General features: G+C 40.8%; 1 protein-coding gene across 3 annotated transcripts in view; it reads right to left on the bottom strand.

Annotated features, from left to right (window-relative positions):
• Nucleotides 1–18625, bottom strand: part of NUSAP1 (nucleolar and spindle associated protein 1) — a 34563-nt gene that overhangs the window by 11887 nt on the left and 4051 nt on the right. The window contains exons 2-6 of one of the 3 annotated variants that reach the window (XM_012766459.3): nucleotides 14033–14101; nucleotides 9213–9350; nucleotides 8274–8421; nucleotides 6228–6329; nucleotides 3110–3219 (exon numbers count right to left, since the gene is read on the bottom strand). In XM_012766459.3, coding sequence (XP_012621913.1) covers nucleotides 3110–3219; nucleotides 6228–6329; nucleotides 8274–8421; nucleotides 9213–9350; nucleotides 14033–14101 — 567 coding nt within the window. Of the gene's footprint in view, nucleotides 1–3109; nucleotides 3220–6227; nucleotides 6330–8273; nucleotides 8425–9212; nucleotides 9351–14032; nucleotides 14102–18625 lie in introns of all 3 variants that reach the window. The other 2 variants (XM_012766458.3, XM_076004262.1) reach the window with 2 other exon arrangements.

Raw genomic sequence — 18625 nt, 5'->3', positions numbered from 1 at the left:
CAGAGGAGTGTTCCCATTTCCCCCTTGTGTCATCCCCACTTTGAACTCCACCTGGCATCTCTTCCTTCTGTGCTATACCACCTCATCCTATCCTACCTGTCTGTCTAGCAGCCCAGTTACCCACCACTGTGTTGCTAGGGTGATTCTACTGTAAAGAATAACTTTGGGTTGTGCTGAGTAGTGAATTACGAGAAAGTCTTTCCCAGCTGCCATGTACCCATACGTAGAAGCATTTTCTAACTGGAGAAAGAATATAGCACAACTGTCTCTTGTAGCCAGAAAGAAAGAATAGATTCTCTTGGAAATATGGTAAATTAGAGAGCATGATATACAGTTTATTAGATACAAACTGAAAGAAGAAACTATTATATATTTTGCAGGTGGAATCTACAAATAATTCCACCTTGTCCCTCTCTCCCCAAACAATAGCATTTTGAAGTTCTTAAAAATAAAAAAACTAAGGCCGGACACAGTGGCTCATGCCTGCACTTTAATCCCAGCACTTAGGGAGTCTAGGGCAGGAGGATCACTTGAGGCCAGGAGTTTGAGACCAGCCTGAACAACAGTGAGACACCATCTCTACAAAAAATAGAAAAATAAGCTGGATGTGGTAGTGCACACCTGTAGTTCCAGCTACTCCAGAGGCTGAGGCAGGAGGATCACAAAAGCCCAGGAGTTTGAGGTGGCAGTGAGCTATGATAACAGCACTGCACTCTAGTCTGCATGACAGAGCAAGACCCTGTCTCAAAAAAAAACAAAAAAACAAAAAAAAACTTAAAAAAGTAAAAGAGTAAAGAAAAAAATGGGAAAGAGGGAAAGAAATGCTCACTTTGAAATTGCTATGAAGGGTTCCACTTAGGTTATAGCTTTCAGAGCTTGTCAAGGCACAAAGAGTAATGGAATGTTTTACTATTATCAATCTAAGATCTGTTATAAGTAGAAAAAATGTAACTTCATTACTGAGACAGGACAACTGAAATTGACATATAAAAAAAAATGTGGGTTAAGGATTAAAAACAGGGAAGAAGCCAGTCGTGGTGGCTCACACCTGTAATCCTAGCACTCTGGGAGGCTGAGGCAGGCAGATCACTCGAGGTCAGGAGTTCAAAACCAGCCTGAGCAAGAGCGAGACCCTGTTTCTACTATAAATAGAAAGAAATTAATTGGCCAAATAATATATATGGAAAAAATTAGCCGGGCATGGTGGCACATGCCTATAGTCCCAGCTACTTGGGAGGCTGAGGCAGGAGGATCACTTGAGCCCAGGAGTCTGAGGTTGCTGTGAGGGAGGCTGACGCCATGGCACTCATGCTAGCCTGGGCAACAAAGCGAGAGTCTGTCTCAAAAAAAAAAAAAAAAAAAGAAAGAAATTAGCTGGACAACTAAAAATATATAGAAAAAATTAGCCAGGCATGGTGGTGCCTGCCTGTAGTCCCAGCTACTTGGGAGGCTGAGGCAGAAGGATTGCTTGAGCCCAGGAGGTAAAAGTTGCTGTGAGCTAGGCTGATGCCATGGCACTCTAGCCGGGGCAACAGAGCAAGACTCTGATTCAAAAACAAAACAAAAAACAGGGAAGAATAGAAATAAATATAAGAGCTTATTTTAATAATCTTGGGATAGGCAAGGCCTTACTAAGCATGATGAAAAACTCAGCCTTAAAAGGAAAACTTGAATAAATGTAACTAAAACAGAAATAAGACCTTCCTCAAGGTAAGACACCATTAATATAGTTAAAAGATAAACTATGCGGCCGGGCGCGGTGGCTCACGCCTGTAATCCTAACACTCTGGGAGGCTGAGGCGGGCAGATTGCTTGAGGTCAGGAGTTCAAAACCAGCCTGAGCAAGAGTGAGACCCCCATCTCTACTATAAATAGAAAGAAATTAATTGGCCAACTAATATATATATAGAAAAAATTAGCCGGGCATGGTGCCACATGCCTGTAGTCCCAGCTACTCAGGAGGCTGAGGCATAAGGATTGCTTGAGTCCAGGAGTTTGAGGTTGCTGTGAGCTAGGCTGACGCCATAGCACTCACTCAAGCGTGGGCAATAAAGCGAGACTCTGTCTCAAAAATAAAAAAAAGAATTGGCAAAAGAAAAAGTAAATCCACAGAAAACAGACAATTATAACATATTAGGATTTACAACTATATAACCAATATATAACATGCAATGATGAAAGAAAAGACATTTCTTCAGGCTGGGAACAGTGGCAACATAGCAAGATCTTCATCTCAAAAAAAAAATCACTTAGAACTTAGCACCCAGTGTGTTTCTCTCTTGGCACTAGTTGCTGGAAAACTCAAAACTTAAGTGGGTGATTGATATATAATTGACCTTATCTCTTGGTGACAACTGTTTTATAAACAGAATAAAGAAAAAATATCCTGAATCATGCCAGGGTCAAAAATAAATAAATAAAATGAAATAAAAAAAAGAAAAAAGAAAATCAAAACAGTTTTGTTATATTAATGCCACAAACTGCCTTAAATTCTTTTTGAGAAATAGGCAGCTTGTTATATATTATTAAATTCTAAAATAAATGTTTTTCACCCTCTATCTGGTACTCCCTTAGCACCAGATACCAACAACACCAACTTCCTAGGATGTCAGGAACTCACTACTCTGCTAACTGAAGCTCAGGGTTGATTTTATCACTTTCTTTTACTTGAGGAGGCCTTGAATCCAGTAGGACTAGGATTGAAGGCCCCCGAGGGAGCTGTTAACATAGAAACTGTTTAGGTTAGCCACTATTAATCACTCCATTTTCCTTTAGGTGAGAGATAAGAGAAAGAAGACTGCTTTAGCCATAAGTTAGTTCATTCTCAACGAAAGTGATAGGCAAAAACGTCTGAATATGGAAAACAGAATGACTTATTAGCACTTTGGAATTAGTTCTTCATAGTGAGGATTCACTACTTTATTTGGAGGGTTTTGAGAATTCTTAAGGCTGTAGAACACAATTTTAAGATAAAGATATGTTAAGCCAAAAAAATCCATTCCATTGATAGAGAAATAGAAAGCTGGCTGTATTAACCATGGTGTTATACAGTTCATGCATCAAAACTAAACAGTTTAGTCCCATTAAGAACATAATTTTATCTACATACCTTCAGTTCCTTAACCAAATTGTGTTCTTCAAAATGTCTCTTTTTTCTCTCAATATATTGATCAAGGGACTCCATTTCCTTAAAATGAGCCTCATGAAGCTTCTTAAAGTCTAGAATGTTCCCCCCAAATATGAAAATTAATGACAAGACAAAATCCACTCATATACTTCCTGTGTTTTTCTGGTAATAATTATTCTCTCTTCTTTGCATCCCTGACATTCAATTTCAACATAATTTTTGCCAAAACTTTAACCTCAAAATACTTAGTTTTTGGAAAATGAGAGGCAAAACATATTTCTCTTATAACTAAACATTTGCTATCTGTCCATTTTACTGACATCTTGGATTAGTCCAGGGAATAAGAGTAATAGATTTATCTTCTACAGTTAGTCAAATTACTTTTATTTAACCATCATAAATTTCATATTCTATAATGCTTAGACAGCTCTATGCCAAGGACTCACAAACTTTTCCTCTACAGGGCTAGATAAAAAGTATTTTAAGGCTTTGTGGCCAGGTATGGTATGGTCTCTGTCTCTTTCTTCTTCTTTTAAATATTCTTATACTTTATTTTTCTTATTTATTTATTTATTTATTTAGAGACAGAGTCTTGCTTTGTTGTCCAGGCTAGAGTGAGTACCGTGGTGTCAGCGTAGCTCACAGCAACCTCAAACTCCTGGGCTCAAGCAATCCTTCTGCCTCAGCCGCCTAAGTAACTGGGACTACAGGTATGCACCACCATGCCCAGCTAACTTTTTCTATATATATTTTTAGTTGGCCAATTAATTTCTTTGTATTTATAGTAGAGACAGGGTCTCACTCTTGCTCAGGCTGGTTTCGAACTCATGACCTCGAGCAATCCTCCCACCTCGGCCTCCCAGAGTGCTAGGATTACAGGCGTGAGCCACCGCGCCTGGCCTTTATTTATTTATTTTTTATAAAATTTCTTTTGCTCCAGGTAACTGACCAATCTTTCTTCTTTTTTTAAAACCTTTTTTTTTTTTTTTTTTTTTTTTTTTTTTTTTGAGACAGAGTCTCGCTTTGTTGCCCAGGCTAGAGTGAGTGCCGTGGCGTCAGCCTAGCTCACAGCAACCTCAAACTCCTGGGCTCGAGTGATCCTTCTGCCTCAGCCTCCCGGGTAGCTGGGACTACAGGCATGCGCCACCATGCCCGGCTAATTTTTTTATATATATATCAGTTGGCCAATTAATTTCTTTCTATTTATAGTAGAGACGGGGTCTCGCTCTTGCTCAGGCTGGTTTCGAACTCCTGACCTTGAGCAATCCGCCCGCCTCGGCCTCCCAAGAGCTAGGATTACAGGCGTGAGCCACAGCGCCCGGCCAAGCATTTTATTTTATTTATTTTTTTTTTTTGAGACAGAGTCTCGCTTTGTTGCCCAGGCTAGAGTGAGTGCCGTGGCGTCAGCCTAGCTCACAGCAACCTCAAACTCCTGGGCTCAAGAGATCCTCCTGCCTCAGCCTCCCGAGTAGCTGGGACTACAGGCATGCGCCACCATGCCCGGCTAATTTTTTCTATATATATATATTAGTTGGCCAGTTAATTTTTTCTATTTATAGTAGAGATGGGGTCTTGCTCTTGCTCAGGCTGGTTTTGAACTCCTGACCTTGAGCAATCCGCCCACCTCGGCCTCCCAGAGTGCTAGGATTACAGGCGTGAGCCACCGCGCCCCTAAAACCTTTTTTAAACACATAAAAACTGCTGGAGCTGGGCGCAGTGGTTCACTCCTGTAATCCTAGCACTCTGGGAGGCCAAGGTGGGCAAATGAGTAAAGGTCAGGAGTTCGAAACCAGCCTGAGCAAGAGCGAGACCCCATCTCTACTAAAAATATATATACAAAAAATTAGTCAGGCATGGTGGTGCATACCTGTAGTCCCAGCTACTCGGTAGGCTGAGGCAGAAGAATCACTTGAGCCCAGGCGTTTGAGGTTGCTGTGAGCTAGGCTGACGTCATGGGACTCTAGTCTGGGCAATAGAGTGAGACTCTGACTCAAAAAAAAAAAAAAAAATTACAACAAAACAAAGAATACCGCTGGGTGTGGTGGCTCATGCCTGCAATCCTAGCACTCTAGGAGGCCAAGATGGGAGGATGGCTTGATGTCAGGAGTTCAGGACCAGCCTGAGCAATAGCGAGATCCCCATCTCTACTAAAAATAGAAAAAATTAGCCAGGTGTGGTGGTGTGTGCCTGTAGTTCCAGCTATTTGGGAGGCTGAGGCAGGAAGATCGCTTGAGCCCAGGAGTTTGAGGTTGCCGTGAGCCAGGCTGATGCCATGGAACTCTAGACTGGGCAACAGAGTGAGACTGTCTCAAAAACAAAAAAGTAAAAACCATTCTTATCTCAAAGGATATAAGAAGACAGGCCAAGGAAGGCAGTAGTTTGCTTACCCCTGCTCTATGCCATTCTAATTAAGTACATAAACATTGATTGAATCTCTAGTATATGACCAACAGCATTCTAACTACCTTAAATACATAACAATCAACATTCTATGTGCAAAACAGTGTTCCAACAATATAAGATAGAGAAGAATTACATATCTAAAAATGGAGGTCCTTAGATTTATGAGAAAGTATTACATGGTGGGCTTTATGTCAAGTACTTCATAGACATTCATTCAGAGTTTTTTTTAAAAGATAGGATCTTGTGTGTCACCCAGGCTGGAGTGCAGTGGTGCGATCACAGCTCACTGTGACCTTGAACTCCTGGGCACAAAGTGATCCTTCTGCCTCAGCCTCTTGAGTAGCTGGGACTATAAGACACACACCATCATGCCTGTCTCATGCCTCAGATATTTACTAAATCCTGGATAGAGGTTATTTGCTATGCTAGGTAATCAGTAGTGGAAAAACATTCTCAATTAATTTATGTATCAACCTGATGAAATATGTACTGTAGTAAAATTATTTACACTTTACATTGAGGAAGTAGGTTTATTGAAGATAAGTTGCTCAAGATCTGAAAGCTAGAAAATGAGAGAACGAGAATGTAAACTCTAGTTTCATCATTTAACCTTCTAGCTGTTCCAATCCACTGCCTTCCAAAATCAGTTTAAAGTGGGCTAACCATTACTTTATGTACCTTTGTGTATAAAACTTACTTGGAGTAGTGATTGCAGTTCTTTTGGTTTTTCCACGTTTGTAAAATTCATCTCTGTAGGGAGACTTCTTTCTTTCTAAAGATACCTTTGAATCTTCATTACCTAAATCCAAAGACACAGAACTAAGAAGGATTTCAAAAAATTTAAGAAGCCCGGGCGCGGTGGCTCATGCCTGTAATCCTAGCACTCTGGGAGGCTGAGGCGGGCGGATTGCTTGAGGTCAGGAGTTCGAAACCAACCTGAGCAAGAGCGAGACCCCGTCTCTACCATAAATAGAAAGAAAATAATTGGCCAACTAACATATATAGAAAAAATTAGGCGGGCATGGTGGCACATGCCTGTAGTCCCAGCTACTCGGGAGGTTGAGGCAGTAGGATCCCTTGAGCCCAGGAGTTTGAGGTTGCTGTGAGCTAGGCTGACGCCACGGCACTCTAGCCTGGGCAACAAAGCGAGATTCTGTCTCAAAAAAAAAAAAAAAAAATTTAAGAAATGTCTAAGTTAACAGAGCATTTTTCTATTGTAGGCTCTGCCAAAGTGGTGGTAGAAATGGTACATAAGGAACACAAAGAATTATATCTGGGGGGAGGGGGGGAATGGGCATCTATTGAAACCTTAAAATCTGTACCCCCATAATATACCGAAATTAAAAAAAAAAAAAGAATTATATCATTACTACCATATTAACTCATAAGCTTCAAGTGGGTAGAAATTTTATGCTGTCTGTATAGAAGTTACATAAATATACCAGAAAGTTAAATAAAACTTTTTCAGAATTTTTACTATGAACATATTATTGTTATAACTAGAGTGATGAAAATCACAAAATCAGCCGGGCGCGGTGGCTCACGCCTGTAATCCTAGCACTCTGGGAGGCTGAGGCGGGCGGATTGCTCGAGGTCAGGAGTTCGAAACTAGCCTGAGCAAGAGCAAGACCCCGTCTCTACTATAAATACAAATAAATTAATTGGCCAACTAATATGTATATATATAATTAGCCGGGCATGGTGGCGCATGCCTGTAGTCCCAGCTACTTGGGAGGCTGAGGCAGGAGGATTGCTTGAGCCCAGGAGTTTGAGGTTGCTGTGAGCTAGGCTGACACCATGGCACTCACTCTAGCCTGGGCAACAAGTGAGACTCTGTCTCAAAAAAATAAAAAAATAAAAATAAAAATAAAAAATTAAAAAAAAAAAAAGAAAATCACAAAATCCCAATAGCCAAAGAAACACCATTAGCATTTTGGCATATTTCCTCTGGTTGTCTGATTCTATACTTACTTATTTTTAAAGAGACAGGTCTTGCTATGTTGCCCAGGCTGGCCTTGAACTCCTGGGCTCAAGAAATTGTCTTGTCTCAACCTCCTGAGTAACTAGGACTACAGGTCTGTGCTACCACACCACTTACTTACTTACTTACTTATTTTTGAGACAGGGTCTTGCTGTCTCCCAGGCTAGAGTGCAGTGGCTGCTCAGTGCAACCTTGAACTCCTGGGCTAAAGTGATCTTCCTGCCTCAGACTCCCAAGTAGTTGGGACTATAGGCACATGCCACCATACCCAGCTAGATTTTTCTATGTTTTGTAGAGATGGGGGTCTCACTGGTCTTGAACTCCTGGGCTCAAGCAATCTTCTTGCCTCAGCTTACCAATGTGCTAGTATTATAGGTGTGAACCACTGTGCCCAGACTGGAGTACTTTTAAGAAGACAGATGTACCTAGAGAGAATGCCATATGATAACAGAAGCAGAGAGTGGAGCTATGTGGGTGCAAGCCAAGAACACCAGGCATCGATAAGTCACAAGTCAGGGAAAGGCAAGGAAGGATTCTACCCAGTGTCTCAGAGAAGAATGGCTCTACTGACACCTTGATTTTCGACTTCTAGTCTGTAGAACTATAAGAATCAATTTCTGTTGTTCTAGCATCTAAAAGTATGAGATAATCAATTTCTGCTGTTTTAAGCTACGCAGTTTGTGGTATCTTATTATAGCAGTCCTAGGAAACTAACGTACATGGCTATAACTAGCAATTTTTTTTTAATGTTACTTGGCATACCATTTATTCCACTTTTTCCTGAGGCAACTGCATGCTTAGCTCCTTGGCTCTCATCTGATGGGGAAGGAGTAGAGCTGAGATCTTGGTTTTCCTGCTTTTCACAATTCTGGAATTCAGTGGGATCACTTATTTTTATCTCTGAATGATCCTGCTAATTTTAAAAGGAAATAAAAGATTTAGATGATAAGTAAGTGCTGCCTTCCAAACATAGGTGCCAGAATGAAGAGGGGAAGAGGCTAAAGGAATAAAAGTAGGAGAATGAGACTTCTGAGTGTTGGATTTGGGCTCTGCCCCACCAAGTATCAAGAGAATGTAAATTTAGAAATAGGATACACTAGGGAACATTGGAAGGCATAAAAGAAATGATAAAATTAGCCTCTCTTTGGGATAAGATAACACTACTAACAAAAGGACTACTAACCAAAGGACTATATGAAGCTAGAAAATAAAAAATTAAGACTGTGTTGGGTAAAAGTTAAATTTGAATGGAAAGATAAGATAGAACAATAAAATCAGAATCTAATCAAAGCAAATGAGGGAAGTCTCTTGCTCATCATATGACCATAGTGCTGAAAGACTAAGTACATGGTGATCACCAGGCAGGGGACAATTTAGGAAAGAGAATTAAATGAAAAAATCATAGTTGATGTTGGTTTTTCTTTTCTTCTTATGTACTACACCTCGTCTAAGTGAACACTTAATGAAGGTTCCTGTTTATTCAAATATTTATTTGTGCTTAATACTTAAAAAGTACTTCTTGGGTGCCAGGCCCTAGGGTGCATCAAGCAGCTAGACTTGGGCCTGGGCCTTCATGGATCTTATAGCACACAGTCAACTTGAACCACCTGATATCATAAGGAAATTTAAAAAGGAAGCTCCTTAAACATGCCAGTTTGGCACAGGTGTTAGCTTATTTTCAGTCTGTACATTTCCATTCACCTGGGAGTCAGGGTTCCCATGGACTGTCTTGTGCCTTCTCCTTGTTTTGGTGACATGGCCAGTTGGCTCTCTCTCACCTTGCTCCTGATTGTTAATCTCAGTCTCATCACAGGAGGACGCAGAAGTTTGACTTTCATCCTGAAAAGAGACACATTAATCTGCCATGTCCTATGGACAGAGGTATAAAGCTTAGGAGAATCAGAATTTAAACTGAATAAAAAACATATTGCACATATAAAAGATAATTTTTAAAACTCTCTAGCAATAAATTATAGGCAAGGACAAGAATTAGAGAGTATTTAAAAAGAAACAATCACATTTAATAACCTGAGATAATGAACTAGGCTGGGAAAGCATTCCAAGTTATCTTAGTGGGAATAAATAAATTAAATAATTATTAAAAGTGCATTCATTTATTGAATATACACTATGTGCCAAGCACTAAGTGATTAGCTAATAATAATTATAGCTAGTATTACAACTTTACTGGGTTAAGTATTTATGTGAATTATCTCATTTATTCCTTAAAGCCTATGATATATGTATTGTTATTATCCTTAGTTCACAGATGAGGAAACTAAACTTTGATAGCCCAAAGTAACTTATCAAAGGTAAAAATAACAGAGTAAGGCGAAAAGCACTTGAATCACCATAAACTAGAAGTAAAATGGTACAATATGAAAACAGTGTGGTCAGGTACCAGAACATCCAAAACAGATCTGCTTATTTAAGAAATAATTGTTTGATTAGAATCTGAGGGTATTTTGTAAAAAAAAAAAAAAAAGAAATAATTGTTTGATAATGGTTGCACTTCATATTAGTGGGCGAAGATTGGATTCATTATTCAACACATGATGTGCGGAAAACTAACAATGTTTTTATAATTTTGGTGGCTCGAACAATTGGTTGTTCTCTCACACCAAAATGAAATCTGGATGGGTTAAAGATTTAAATATAAAGAGTAAAAAGTAAAAGTTTCAAAGCATTAGAAAAAAAAATACGTGAATATAAAGGCATATTATCTTATCTAGAAACTATAAAGGAAAGGCTTGATTTGGTTTTGATGTTTTTGTATTTTAAGTAAATCCTAATTTTTTGAAATAAACTACTAGATACATATGGCTAAATCAAAAACTAAAGAAAAGATTATAATGAAAAGCAATTGGTTCTCTGCTCACCCTTGCTATATGTAAGGCTTAAGTTCAGGTGGTTATTTAATATACCACCAGTGATTTGCTGATGGGATATTTGTATTTTCAACAGCTATTTTAGTGCCTATCACGTGCTAAAATTAGCTTATTTGTACTCTCATGTTGCCGTCTTCTTCCTGATAGAATTATAACACTTTAATCACTCTATTACTTACTTTTGCAGCTATAGATATACCTTTAAATCTTGTTCCACAACTACAGGCAATATATCCTGTAAGTCATAGATATTAACATCTTTATGTGTCCTTGTACCTCTTGTCTTCCCTTTACTTCTCAATTGCTGTCATCTATTCATTTTAACTATCAAGTTAATGATTCTCCTGTAAATACTGAGCTGAGAGCCACCATATAAAATATGTGTGCTAGAAGTAAAATAATAAAGAACTGAAGGCCTTAGACGGAGGTGAAATATTACAAAAGTGGAATCGTTCCAAGAGATGTAAGGTCTAGGATATACCCAAAGAAGTGGATGGCTGTTGAAGAGTAGAAACAAAGGTTACTAGAGTTAAGGAACAAGGAGGCCAAGATAGTAAAAAGAGACATACAGATGGACCTTTGAACTCACCCAAAATAAGGTCTGGACATAAGGCAACGAAGACAATGGGACAAGAAACAGTAGAGAGCAACCAGGAGGTCAGCAGATAAGAGATTAGAATAGGGGAGCATAAATTTCAAAAGAGCAGGAATTTTTACATGAGAAAAGAAAAATCCTATCTGGATCCCACTTTTTTTTTTTTAAATTTTTTAAATTTTTTTTTTTTTTTGAGACAGAGTCTCACTTTGTTGCCCAGGCTAGAATGAGTGCCATGGCGTCAGCCTAGCTCACAGCAACCTCAAACTCCTGGGCTCAAGCAATCCTGCTGCCTCAGCCTCCCAAGTAGCTGGGACTACAGGCATGCACCACCATGCCCGGCTAATTTTTTCTATATGTATTAGTTGGCCAATTAATTTCTTTCTATTTATAGTAGAGACGGGGTCTCACTCTTGCTAAGGCTGGTTTCGAACTACTGACCTCGAGCAATCCACCCACCTCGGCCTCCCAGAGTGCTAGGATTACAGGCGTGAGCCACTGCGCCCGGCCTGGATTCCACTTTTAAAGTATCCTCCCACACCCCATAGTAGTGAAGTGTAGATAGGTCCTGTAATTTGTTTATTTTTATTTATTATTTATTTATTTATTTTTGAGACAAGAGTCTCGCTTTGTTGCCCCGGCTAGAGTGAGTTGTTAATTAATTTCTTTCTATTTATACTAGAGACAGGGTCTCCCTCTTGCTCAGGCTGGTTTCAAACTCCTAACCTCAAGCAATCCACCCACTTAGGCCTCCCAGAGTGCTAGGATTACAGGCGTGAGCCTGGCCTATAATTGGTTTAAATACCTGTTATGACTCCCAGAGATGTCTTATTTTAATTCCATGTACCCGAACCATGGTATGTTAGTCTAGGAGTCTCACAATGATCAGGGAGCAGTATGTTCATTCCTGAATGGACCATGATAAACCCTCTAACTCAGTTGTCTAAATCTAAGACTCAAAAGAAAGCATACCTGCTTCAGTTGAGGCAATGGCCAGCACACATCCAGACTAATGTAGTCAGAGCTGTTACAACTCATATTTAAGGCCTCTAGAAGGTCCACTGTCACCCTCACTTAAATATAATACACAATGGTGCACTTCTTAGAGGATGATTTTGTGGTCTGGAAGCTTGTACATCTGTCTATCCTAGGTAACACTGAAGATCTCTTTGCCACATATCTGGACTTTGCCGACTTGCTTCTGTATTCTTAAACTCTCTTTGATTTACCCAAGTGATGTCTACATCAGGCCTTTTCACCCATCTCATTAACAGATTCACCACTTAGGAATCCTGTACCTGATTGAATTCTGATTATTTCATCCTGTTCTTGTAAAATGTTTAAATGTTTTTTTTTTGTTTTTTTTTGAGACAGAGTCTTGCTTTGTTGCCCAGGCTAGAGTGAGTGCCCGGGTGTCAGCCTAGCTCACAGCAACCTCAAACTCCTGGGCTCAAGCAATCCTCCTGCCTCAGCCTTCCAAGTAGCTAGGACTACAGGCATGCGCCACCATGTCCGCCTAATTTTTTCTATATATGTTAGTTGGCCAATTAATTTCTTTCTATTTATAGTAGAGATGAGGTCTCGAGGTCTCGCTCTTGCTCAGGCTGGTTTCAAACTCCTGACCTTGAGCGATCCACCCGCCTCGGCCTCCCAGAGTGCTAAGATTACAGGCGTGAGCCACTGTGACAGCCCATAAATGTTTATAAGTTAGAAAACAGAGGAAGAAGTTAGATTTTTCAGTTCATGTTTATATTTACCTTTGCTTTCAGATATATGATCAATCTTTCTATATGGCTCAGTCCTTAAGGCCTTTCATCCTTTCCCTCTATCTCAAGTTAAGAATCCTGGCCCTTAGGCCGGGCGAGGTGCCTCATGCTTGTAATCCTAGCACACTCGGAGGCCTAGGTGAGGCAGGAGGATCACTCAAGGTCAGGAGTTCAAAACCAGCCTGAGCAAGATCAAGATCCTGTCTCTACTAAAAATAGAAATTAATTGGCCAGCTAAAAATATATATACAAAAAATTAGTTGGGCATGGTGGTGCATGCCTGTAGTCCCAGCTACTCGGGAGGCTGAGGCAGTGGCATTGCTTGAACCCAGGAGTAGTATGAGGTTGCTGTGAGCTAGGCTGACAGCCATGGCACTCTAGCCCAGGCAACAGAGTGAGACTCTGACTCAAAAAAAAAAAAAAAAATCCTGGCCGGTGATCTATCTAGGTGTCATGACTTACAAAAAATCCTTGGCATCGGTCTGAAGCAACCATGACAATCTCTCCCATCAGTAGTGGTTTACAATTTAAAAGTAAGTCACTTTCACAATCCCTACTTTATTTGATTCTCACAACACTCAGTTCAGCACAGCAGATACTATTTACAGTTAAAAGAGGAGTTTCAGTTTTTTAAGGTCACAAAGAAAGAAAAGAGAGCTGCTACTTCACTTGGGGCTTTCTGACTTCAAATCCAGTTACCTCCCTACTCATCAGGCCATCTCTCATCACATTTGCCAACTAGGACTTGGCCTTTGCATTTATATTATCCAACAGATTATTTGCCTCAAGGCAGTTTTACCATTTATAACAAATAGTTATTATGAAAGGATTCAGTCCCTGGCACTATTACCAATAATGATCTCTTTGGTAATAAATAGCATGTCTTAAATCATCACTAATTATGTGGCTTTTTTTTTTTCTTTTTGAGACAGAGTCTCGCTTTGTTGCCTAGGCTAGAGTGAATGCTGTGGCCTCAGCCTCCCGAGTAGCTGGGACTACAGGCATGCACCACCATGTGCGGCTAATTTTTTCTATATACATTAGTTGGCCAATTAATTTCTTTCTATTTATAGTAGAGACAGGGGTCTCACTCTTGCTCAGGCTGGTTTCGAACTCCTGACATGGAGCAATCTGCCCGCCTCGCCTCGGCCTCCCAGAGTGCTAGGATTACAGGCGAGAGCCACCTTGCCTGGCCCTAATTATATGTTAATTGCTCATTACCTAAATGGTTGTTTTGTTAGCTAATAGGTGATGATGAAAAACATTACTCACCTGATTCTCATTTTCTTTTTTTGCTTCATGTTTAAGGTGGGCTTTTAAGGCTTTTAACAACTTGTCTGCCTGCAAAAATCAAACAGGAAAGATACATTGAACATTTTCTGCTGTTTTAGTATTCAAATGTACTCTTGTCAGGCTGTAGGTCTAGAACTATGACCTAGCTAAACTAGTTCCTGTCCTAAGGGATTTCATGCCTGAGTGGGAAAGTCAGAAAAGGAGAGAGGCGATTGCAATACAGTGGGGTAAGTACCCAAGACAGGAGGCTCAGGCTGTGAGAGAACACAGGTGGGCTTGGCCCCAGGCCAGTACTTTTTTATTTTTTGAGACAGACTCTTGATTTGTTGCCCAGGCTAGAGTGAGTGCCATGGCGTCAGCCTAGCTCACAGCAACCTCAAACTCCTAAGCTCAACCGATCCTGCTGCCTCAGCCTCCCAAGTAGCTGGGACTACAGGCATGTGCCACCATGCCTGGCTAATTTTTTCTATATATATTAGTTGGCCAATTAATTTCTTTCTATTTATAGTAGAGACGGGTCTCGCTATTGCTCAGGCTGGTTTCAAACTCCAGACCTCAAGGAATCCACCTGCCTTGGCTTCCCACAGTGCTAGGATTACAGGCATGAGCCACCGCCCCCGCCCCCTAGGCCAGTTCTTAGATAAAGATGTGTTGTCTAGCTGCTGAGATCCAAAAAATGAAGGAGAGTGAATGAGAAATAAAGAAAAGGGTAGAGAAATAGCACAGCAAGGCAATGCCAACGGTGAAGTTTGAGGAACTTAAGTTCGGTGCGGCTGGAGCATGGAGCTATTGGAAGGAATGGTGAAAAATAATGTTCAGAAAGTGGGCAGGGGCCTGACCTTGCAAACCTCTTAAGAGTGTGAACTTTACTCTTAGGGAAAAAGGCAGTCTCTGAGGAGTTTGCAACAGGGCTGTGGGTGACCAGTTTCAGATTACTCAGAATGATCACTCTGGTTTCACAATGTGCAGGATGCACTCAACGGGGATAAGATTGAAGACAGGGAAACAGTTAGGAGCCTGTTGTAGGAAACCAGAGATGCTGTGACCTGAAGTAGAGCAGGGCTAAGGCAGCATGGATGAAGTCAAAACCTTCTTAGGAAGTAAAATCAGTGCAAACGTGGGAGTTGAAGAATAGGGAAACTTTGTTACGCCCAGGTTTCTGGCTTGGGCAGCTGGTGGGACATGGTGGCGGTCCCTAAGATGTGGAATGCAAAAGGTCCCTGGTGGGAAGGGAACTCCTAGTTTCTCTTTCCATTTTAGGAAACCTTCCCTCTTGTTCCTTCTTGAAAGAGTAATATTGATCTGATTGGTTACATTTTCCTGTGCTTTAAAAGCTCAAGTATATTGTTTGGGTTCTCTTTTCTTCCTCTTCCACCTAGCCATGCAGTTGAGGGTCAGAGACATCCTTTTCAAGGCGGGCCCGCCACTGGGCTTGGTTCTGTTCTTCTCACACCTTTTTTTATTGGTCATGTGCCCAGTAAAGAATGGCAGAGATCCTGAAACTTGGTTTGGGCTTTAGGGAACAGGAGAGGTTTTGCTTAGGGTCTGAGCCTAAGCCACATCCTATAGCCCACTTTACCAGAACTTTCTGTATAACAACAGGTACCATCTCAGCTAGTAATAAAATGGTACTTTATTTCCTACTTGTTCCTTGAACTGCCCTTGAGGGTCTTCTCTGGGAAGGAGGTGATTGGTAATGCAGAATTCAGGAATCCTTGATCATTCTGACTCTAACACCTTCTTAACATACATGTCACCAAACATACAAGAATGCTGAAGTGAGATACTTTGTGGCAGAATCAAGTGAGGAAATTTAGCAGATTAAATGATCTGGGCTGATACTCAAGAGTTGTGCTGAAGCTAGAGATGTTCCTTATCAGCATGTATCCATGCCTTCCTTTGACAGCATTTATTGAGCTTCCAGGCACTAGCAAAGACAATGGTAAACATAACAGACAAGGTATCTGCCCTCCAGGAGCTTCTAGTGGTGGACTAGTTGGGAAACAGCCTATTCACCAAGTGAGCTAGAAATAAATGATATGACATCAGGTGCTATAAAGCAAAAACTAAAACTGGGTGATTGGGGTAGGGAGGGAGTGCTATCTGAGTTAGCATGGTCAGAAAAGGGCTCTTCAAGGTGGTGGCATGAGCTGAGATGTGAATGAGGAAAGGGGCAGCAGGTGAAGTTGTGGGGAAAGAGCACTCCAAGCAGAGGGGACACCAAAGCACAGAGGCCCTGAGATGGACTGATGAGTCAAAGGACAGAAATAGACACTGTGGCTGGAGCATGGTGAACATGGGTGCATGGAGGGCAGGAAAATCAGAGAGGTGACTCAAAGCTAGGTCAGGTAGATTTATAGGCCACTGCAAAGAGTATGGATTTCTTCCCCCTAATTTATTAGAAAAATATCAGGCCTATAGAAGTCAAAATAATGTAATAAACACTCATACTCTCCACCTAGATTCAACAATCATTAACATTATCTTGTATTTGCTCTCTGTATTAACATATATTTCTTGCCAAACTTTATGAAAGTAAGTTCTAGACATCATGATATTTTAACACTAAATACATAAACCACATCTAAAGGGTAGAGTCTCCTATAAAATCTCTAATGCATTATTGTACCTACGAAAGTAATAATTTCTTAATATTACCTGATACATAGCCCATAATGAAATTTCCTTGTCTCTAATTTTAACTGTTTTCTTTTAAAAAAATTTCCCTCTAAACCAGGATCAAACCAAGCTTCTCTCATTACATTTGGAAGAGTTTAGATTTTATTTTAGATGTGAAAGAAAACATTGGAGGGCACTGAGCAGAAAAATGTCATGTTCTAAGTTCTAAATATGACTCTGACTACCAAGAGAACACTATTAGGAGGCAAGAAGCCCGGTATGGAGACTGAAGCAGTGGTCAAGAGATGAGAGTGCTATGGCCCAGGTTTGTAGCACTGGCATGGTGCCCAGAGGTTGGTTTCAAGTGTTCCTGGGAGAAAATTCCAAGAAGGATGAGTGGGTGGGGTGTGAGCAGTGAAGTGAGGAATCAAAGATGGGCCTACACTATATACTGAAATGGAGAAGAGATTGTCAATGTTTGGAACTAACCATGCTGTCAAAAAGCAGCTCAGGCCGGGCGTGGTGGGTCACCCTTGTAATCCTAGCATTCTGGGAAGCTGAGCGGGTGGTTTGCTCGAGGTCAGGAGTTCGAAACCAGCCTGAGCAAGAGTGAGACCCCGTCTCTACTATAAATAGAAAAAATATATATAATATATATATAGAAAATATAATATATATATAATATATATAGAAAAAAATTAGCCAGGCATGGTGGCACATGCCTGTAGTCCCAGCTACTTGGGAGGCTGAGGCAGAAGGATGGCCTGAGCCCAGGCATTTGAGGTTGCTGTGAGCTAGGCTGATGCCACGGCACTCTAGCCTAGGCAACACAGTGAGACCCTGTCTCAAAATAAAAGAAGCAGCTCAGAGGAGAGGTCCTACTGGAGATGTGGGTTTGGGAGGCATTAGCTTCTTGATGAATTTAAAGTTACCGGAGTGAATAAGATCACTAAGGGAAAGAGCACAGTTAGAGCAAAGGCCAACGAACACACCTAGGCACTCCATGTTTAGAGATCAGGCAGAGGTAGAACTAGCCAGGTAGACTAGAAAGAACTGCTAGTAAGGCAGGAGAGAGTGAACAATCAAAGAAATCTAGACAGAAAGTTGGAGCAGACGGGAGTGTTCAATCATGCCAAATGCTGCTGATAGGCAAGGGTGGGGATAGAGATGGACCACAAGCTTTATAAGATGGTGGCCTCAACAAGAGAAATGTCAGTAGAAAAGAATACGGAAATGGGGCAATAAATGAGAGGAAGACCGGGGGTCAGGAGAGGATTTTTGATTTCTTTTTTAAAAAAATGAGTGATATTAAAACATGATTGCATGTTTTATGGCAATGAACCAGCAGAGTGGGACAAACTGATGCTGGAGAGCAGATCTCATTACAAGAATGTAGTCCTAGTGGAGGCAAGAGGGCCCAGGATCCTCAGCATAAACAGAAAGGTTGCCCTTAGATACAGCCTCTTACTATAATGGGTGGGAAGGCAGAGTACTTGGTGCAGGTGCAGGCTAGCTAGAGGGTTTGGTGGTGAAGGATGAGGTAGTTTTCATCTGATTCCTTCTACTTTTTCATGACCTATGAGGAAAAGTCATCAACGGAGGGAAGGGAGCCAAGTTGAGTAAAGAAGATAGGAAATAGTTATCCTTAAAAGCGGGAAAGTTAATGACTAACATGAAAATATTGGAGGATCATATGCCCATTTTAAGCTTTAGAGTCATATATTTAATATTTAAAATAAGTTCAGTCAGCAAAGTTAAGTGGTTTCTCTAGCCAGTCAGCTGCATAGCTTTACGAAAGGATTATGCACAGAGCTGGGTTTAATCAGGCTTGGGTTTTGCCAGGTTGAGTACAAGGAGAGGCGAGGAAGTGGCAATAGTGCCAGTCTTTTTTTTTTTTTTTTTTTGAGACAGAGTCTCACTTTGTTGCCCAGGCTAGAGTGAGTGCCGTGGCGT

Source organism: Microcebus murinus, chromosome 6 (genome assembly GCF_040939455.1).
Source record: "Microcebus murinus isolate Inina chromosome 6, M.murinus_Inina_mat1.0, whole genome shotgun sequence".
Classification (NCBI taxonomy): Eukaryota; Metazoa; Chordata; class Mammalia; order Primates; family Cheirogaleidae; genus Microcebus; species Microcebus murinus.
The sequence above is the reverse complement of the archived record's forward strand: the minus strand, read 5'-3'. Positions and strand labels throughout refer to the sequence as shown.